At 43.7% G+C, this 1,574-nt stretch overlaps 1 protein-coding gene across 1 annotated transcript in view; it reads left to right on the top strand.

Moving 5' to 3' along the window:
• LOC108795891 (NAD-dependent protein deacetylase sirtuin-3-like) overlaps window positions 1–1,574 on the top strand; it is an 8,285-nt gene that overhangs the window by 1,818 nt on the left and 4,893 nt on the right. The window contains exon 3 of the mRNA XM_018567219.1: window positions 245–412. Coding sequence (XP_018422721.1) covers window positions 245–412 — 168 coding nt within the window. The remainder of the gene's footprint in view (window positions 1–244; window positions 413–1,574) is intronic.

The following is a 1,574-nucleotide window of genomic DNA, read 5'->3' as shown; positions in this document are numbered from 1 at the left end:
GGGCCCTCTGCTTCCAAAACAAACTTTTTTTCCCCTAGAAAAGCAAAAGGAAAAATAGTAATGGTACAAAAAGAAATCCCTATAGTTGGCCAAAATTTTTTTAAAACTCAAGACAATCTACCTGCAAACTGACCTGGCAATAAAAAAAAGGATAAACACACAACTAGTGAAATGAAGAGCCAGAGAGTAAACTCCATGTTTGTTTATCACATTTACCTTAGTGCTATTTTCTCTTTTGACACAGGTGGATACCAGCTTACAATAGCATCTTCCCCCAGAGAAGAGGATACAGCAAAAATGAGAAGTTGTCGCTCACTGATATTGCAGGCAGGATAAAGCAGGGTCTCTACAAGCGTATTGTAGTGATGGTGGGTGCTGGTATCAGCACTGACAGTGGGATCCCGGATTTCAGGTGATTGCACCTTACACTAACCCACCCCTATATGTAACAGTATCTTTACTTTATGACATGCTCATTGGTAGCTTTGTACTTCAGTATGTCATTATCTATTTGTAAGCTCCAGTGACTCAGCTGGATGTACAGTTCATTATATATGAAAAAAGTTTAATTATATATATATATATATATTTATTAGGGATGTCCCGATACCAATATTAGTACTCGTACAAGTACTCGTCGTGAAAATGCCCTGTACTAAAGGTCGACACTGGTCCTCTAAATATTTCCTGGGAACCTCAGGCAGCCTGCTGAGGACCTCACAGTAGCTGTCTTTGACCTGCCCCACATCTCCTCCTCCTCTTTCCTGGAGCCCACAGAGACAGGCACAGAAAGGGACAGCCCCACACTGCCCGTACAGTCCTGGAGCCCAGCACGAGCCCAGAGCCCACCCGTTCAGCACTGGAGAGCCTGGCACCCACCTGCAGAGCCCTAGAGAGTGTAGTACCCACTCTCAAAGCCCTGGAGAGCCTGACAACCGTCCGGAGAGCCCGGCACCCACATAAAGCCCTGGTGAGATCCAAACCCAGCCACATGTATAAAAATGTCACATGTTCCTTTAAGAAAAAGTATCGGTAATTGGTATCGGCAACTACCTAAGGGAAAGTACTTGTACTTGGTTTTGAAAAATGGCACCTTTTCAGACTGGGCTAGTGTAATGAGCGGTGTGCCTCAGGGTTCTGTGCTGGGTCCCATATTGTTCAACTTATTTATTAATGACATCGGGGAGCGTGTTAACAGCGATATTTCCGTGTTTGCGGATGACACCAAAATTGGGAGGGTAATAGACACGGACTTAGACATTATAACATTACAGGAGGACCTGGATAAAATAGGGGAGTGGGCATTAATGTGGCAGATGAGGTTTAATGTCGATAAATGCAAAGTAATGCACTTTGGAATTAAAAATAAACAAATGGGTTTTACAATTATGGGGGTGCCGCTAGGGAAGTCAGAAATGGAGAAGGATTTGGGGGTCCTTGTAGACCACAAACTGAAAGGTAGCTTGCAGTGCCAGGCTGCTGTAAACAAAGCTAGCAGGGTTTTGTCCTGTATTAAAAAGGGGATGTATTGCAGGGACAAGTCTATAAATTTGCCACTTTATAGATCATTGGTT

Source organism: Nanorana parkeri, unplaced genomic scaffold (assembly GCF_000935625.1).
Source record: "Nanorana parkeri isolate BGI_ZX_2015 unplaced genomic scaffold, ASM93562v1 scaffold1021, whole genome shotgun sequence".
NCBI classification, from domain to species: domain Eukaryota; kingdom Metazoa; phylum Chordata; class Amphibia; order Anura; family Dicroglossidae; genus Nanorana; species Nanorana parkeri.
The sequence above is the reverse complement of the archived record's forward strand: the minus strand, read 5'-3'. Positions and strand labels throughout refer to the sequence as shown.